The sequence below is a fragment of the Jatropha curcas genome, chromosome 10 (genome assembly GCF_041381405.1).
Source record: "Jatropha curcas cultivar XTBG-Jc1 chromosome 10, XTBG_Jcur_1.0, whole genome shotgun sequence".
Lineage (NCBI taxonomy): Eukaryota > Viridiplantae > Streptophyta > Magnoliopsida > Malpighiales > Euphorbiaceae > Jatropha > Jatropha curcas.
In genome coordinates, this window is record NC_143160.1 from 6331395 (window position 1) to 6336111 (window position 4717).

A 4717-nucleotide genomic window follows, 5' to 3' on the forward strand; every position below is an offset into this window, starting at 1 on the left:
TGAATTGAGAGTATATTAAAAAAATAAAGTAAAATTTATAGTTTAATTATATTAGTTAAATTTTCTTAATTTTCACATAAATTAAGCTAGGACAAAAACTAATATTTTGAGGAGAAAATCTTTGTCGTCGGAGCGAAAAATATTCGGAGAAAAGATAGAAATGAATGGAGAATTAATTAAATAATCCCATAAATGTGATATGGCGAATGGGAGTCACGTGACGTGCCACATTATCAATGGTACAAAAGTTCAGGGCTAAAATTATTAATGATTTAAATGTGCAACCAATAAAGTTTTTTTTTTTTTTTTTTAAAGATTTGAGTCACATTTGTCCTTTCTCCCATAATAATGGAATAACACATCTGTACTGTACCATATTGTCAATGTTCATCACCATTTTGCTTCTTATTAATACACTACGTTTGTTCTTTAGCTCAACCCACATAAATAAATAAATAAATAGCATAATATATTAAATAAATAATATAAATATAAAATAAAATACCGTCTAGATAGAAACTATGAAAATTTTTTAAAAAATAGAACAATAGTATCTTTAGATTACGGTGCATAATTTATTAATAATTCAAATAAAAAATAATTATTTATAATAACTCAAAAATATAAAATAAATTTCGGTAATATAAGTATGTTGAACCTTTTAAAGTTTACGGATAAGTTAAATAGTAAAAAAAAAAAAGAGAGAAAGAAAATGAACAGCAAAAAGAACAAAGACGAAATGTAGAAAAGGAAGATGGTGATTGGTTTCCTGATTTAGGTGGAATATTTATTTTCCTACTTCTTGTCCTTCTCACTGACGAAATCGGCATCTTATCCCAAATACGCCACTCGACTCTCCACTGCGTACGAGTAGCCCCAGACGCCAAATATACAGTACATGTATTTTTGTTTTTCTACTAGGGCATGACCGGTAATTGTTTCCAATGCGGAGGGTATAATCGGTAAGAGGCCAATGGATTTACTTCCAGATTAAGCTCATGGAAGTATTTATACTGATGGTTATCTTTTATAAGGTTATATAGCTTTAATTTATAATTTTTTTAATCACCTAATTTTTATTCTTATTTTAATGGAAAATCACTCACCAAAATCTGGCTATTAAAATACTAATATGGTACTCAATATAAAATATTTCATTTTAAAAAAAATCATATCTTCTCTCAATATATTAATTTGAAATCTATCTATTAATTTATTTAATATATATATGAAAAAAGTTTCAAAAAGAATAAAAAAGAAAAAAAAAATTCATTCTACCATTTGTAACAATTTTTTTTTTCTTTCTCGTATTCTTGCATAATCATGAATATTTTGTGGAATATGTAACTATTAGCATCATATTATCATTCTACTTACTGAATTTTAGTAGGTGATATTCCGTTAAAATAAAAATTAAACTTCAGTGACTAAAAATGACAAATAAAAATTATATATATGTCCTTAAATGAAATTAAGTGACCGTTCATATAATTTATCATGTTAAGATAAGAAGAATAATTTTACAATTAAAATTTTCATTTATCATTGTTTGAACATTTATTTGAGTATTAACTTATTTTCATATTCTTTTATGTATTATATAAATCATTTGGATAAATAATTTTATTTTTTTAATTTAATATAATATAATTTTTAAAAGCCTAATACATATATTTGGCTTTAAAGTTTACGCGCGATTTGCGTTATGATATCCTCAAGTTTGCGAGAGACCTATCATGATCCTACAATAATAACTATATCTCTTGCTAAAATAAAATAATTATATAAGAGTTCAATCATAACTTTGTATTTTTACATTTTATTTTAGTGAATGGTATAATTATTATTGAAATATATAAATATAGATTCGTAATAGATTTCCTGCAAACTTAAGAGGGTGCTACAAGAAAAATCGTGTAAATTTCAGAAATAAATTTATGCAATTTGCAAATTTTTAAACAATAAGAATACAAAGATAAATGTATATTCATGGATAATGGATACCCGTTATAGTTACCCGTGGATATACTGAACCCGCTGGATTGAGGATAATGGATACCCATTATAGGTACCCTCTCTTTTCTCAGTATTAGAATATAGCTCGCCATCCTGGGTTGAGTACCTTAATATTACCTTAAAATAAATTGATTGCTCTCCACGAACAAACCCATTCGTCACGAACATCTATTGATCTTCTTTCCGAAAATTTTTTTCTCCAAGATCCTGTCAACTTCATTATTTCTGAAATTCCAGACCAGAAATATGGGGAGGACTCCATGTTACAATGAAGCTGGTCTAAAGAAAGGTGCATGGACGGCCGATGAAGATCATAAACTCATCGCTTATATTCAAGAACACGGCGAAGGTGGCTGGCGAACCTTGCCGCAAAAAGCTGGTCAGAATAATTTCTTTTCTACTTCAGTTTCTTTACTTTGTAAACATTCTTGCATTTTCTTGGAACAAAGTTCTTTATAAGTCACACTGTAAGATCGATCTCATTGATTGTGGTTTCCTTTCTTGATAATAGGTTTGGTTTCTGGTTCCTGATGATAATATATAGGTCTCCAAAGATGTGGGAAGAGTTGCAGATTAAGATGGGCTAACTATCTTAGACCTGATATAAGGAGAGGAAAGTTTAGTACAGAAGAGGAGCAAAAAATCATTCAACTTCATGCTTCTCTGGGCAACAGGTAATATCATATGCTTACTTTGTAGGTTTTGAACCAATGACATGGATGCATATATTAACTAAGCTTTCCTTGTAGGGTTCTGTTCTCTTCTTTTTTACTAAAAAAACGGTTCATACACTTCTTCCCGATTTCTAAGTGATCAAATTGTTCTGTTCAATCATTATGAGTACTTCTAAAATTTTAGTTATTGGATCTCAACATAATGTATTAAATCAAGCATATTTCTTTTTAACAAGCATTTTTCTTTTACTAACTTACATGCACGAACATACTGTTCCAAATAGAGTGCAATCTAGCTACTTGATGTTTTACTATTACCCAGTACATATATATATATAGCATACCTTCAATGAGATATCTGAAAATCTTTTAATGTGTGATCATAAATGCAAGTTTAATACATAAGAAAAAAGAAGAAGAAAAATGTTACATCATTACCTCTATTACGGGTAATACGACACAGAATTTTGTCTTTGTTAAAATTATTGGTGCCTGTAATACTTATTTTTTATGTAATTATTATTATCTTGTTTAGATGGTCTGCCATTGCGAGACACCTTCCAAAACGAACAGACAATGGGATCAAGAATTATTGGAATACGCATCTCAAGAAACGATTAATTGATATGGGTGTTGATCCTATAACTCACAAGCAAATTGGTCCTACATCTAATGGTAATTCAACTGATGATATTAGACCAATCCAACGGTCAGTTTCTACTTCAGCTAAGTTGCTCAACAAAGTTTCTGCTAAGCTTGCCCAAATTCACTGGAAAGATTCTTCAAATGGTCTTGATGCAATCAAAAAAGTTTTGCTAAATTCAACTAAGGATAATAACATAACTCTTAGTGGAGGTTGTGACGGTACTAATGGTGATGGCAATGGCGGCGATGATAGCGATAATGAAATTTTAGCATCCATACCAAAAGTGGGTAGACCTATTTCACGGTCAAATTCAAGTCGATTAATAAATAAAGTGGCTACCAAATTAGTACCATCAAAAGGTCTTGACTTGATCAAGGAGCGATTAGGTGCAACAACATCAAACCAGTCTTTAGCGAGTATTAGTGTTTCGGATGCTAGTATTGCCGGGATAAGCAGCTACAATAATATTGAGTCTCCGATATCCATATCGGAATACTTAGAAGACATACCAACATTATCATCTAAATGCGACTCGTATGAATCTACAAGAAATTTAGGCAATGTCAGAGAAGATGAAGTTAATGAAGCATTCGCCGTGCTTCTTCAAACAATGTCTCCCTGTGAATTAGAAGATTATTTAGGGAATTATGGAGGAGAAGATGGTGGAACATTATTGACAAATAATAATTTGAGCCAGAACGAGGATGTTCAAGTTGACATATCTAGTGCTCAGAACAGTAATTTTATAGAACAAGTTTCAGATATGCCTTTCGGTGGTGGCTATGTTAGTGCTTATAATTATGACGAGCGCTTCAACAGTAGAGACTATTACAATGGTGAGGGAGAAAGCAGTGGTGGAGGATTGGATGTGAGTTTGAATTATTGGAATGATGATTTTGATTTGGGGAATTATGCAATTCAATAATTTATGTAATTAGATTTTTTTTTAGTAAATTAATTACTTCTTATAAGGACGTCATTTTTGTTAGACAAAGATACGGCATGCAAATAAAAAAAATTAAAAATTTTGAGAGAATAATATTTGCTCAAAATTTTCTTTTTATCAATCCATTTTTAGGAGTGAATAATATTTAAAGTTCATTCCTTTACCTTTATTTAATATTTTTTTTATCAATAAATATAATAGTTAAACTTATTGCATTATTATTAATTAAATCTTAATGTAAAAAAAAATTAATATCAAACTTAATTTTCTAAGAAAATTTTATTTAATCAAATATTTGATTATATTTTGATTAATTTCAATAACAATTTAATATGAATCATTTAATTTTAATGGCATTAATATAAGAGTGTATGAGAAAAAAAAAAACAAAGAAAAAATATAGTTTAACATGTATTAATCAAGATTTCTTAATTT

The 4717-nt window shown here is 29.0% G+C and overlaps 1 protein-coding gene across 1 annotated transcript; it reads left to right on the forward strand.

Annotated features, from left to right (window-relative positions):
- The first annotated feature begins 2080 nt into the window (after window positions 1-2080).
- LOC105640768 (uncharacterized) lies at window positions 2081-4403 on the forward strand. Its single transcript, XM_037641383.2, has 3 exons — window positions 2081-2395; window positions 2561-2690; window positions 3226-4403. The coding sequence occupies exons 1-3, from the start codon at window positions 2263-2265 to the stop codon at window positions 4259-4261; spliced, it is 1299 nt and encodes a 432-aa protein (XP_037497311.1). The 5' UTR covers window positions 2081-2262; the 3' UTR covers window positions 4262-4403.
- The last annotated feature ends 314 nt before the right edge of the window (window positions 4404-4717 follow it).

Coding starts and splice junctions, on each gene's coding strand:
- LOC105640768 (XM_037641383.2), top strand. CDS start 2,263: ATGGGGAGGACTCCATGTTACAATGAAGCTGGTCTAAAGAAAGGTGCA. Junction 2,396..2,560: donor AACCTTGCCGCAAAAAGCTG/GTCAGAATAATT, acceptor GATAATATATAG/GTCTCCAAAGATGTGGGAAG. Junction 2,691..3,225: donor CATGCTTCTCTGGGCAACAG/GTAATATCATAT, acceptor TATCTTGTTTAG/ATGGTCTGCCATTGCGAGAC.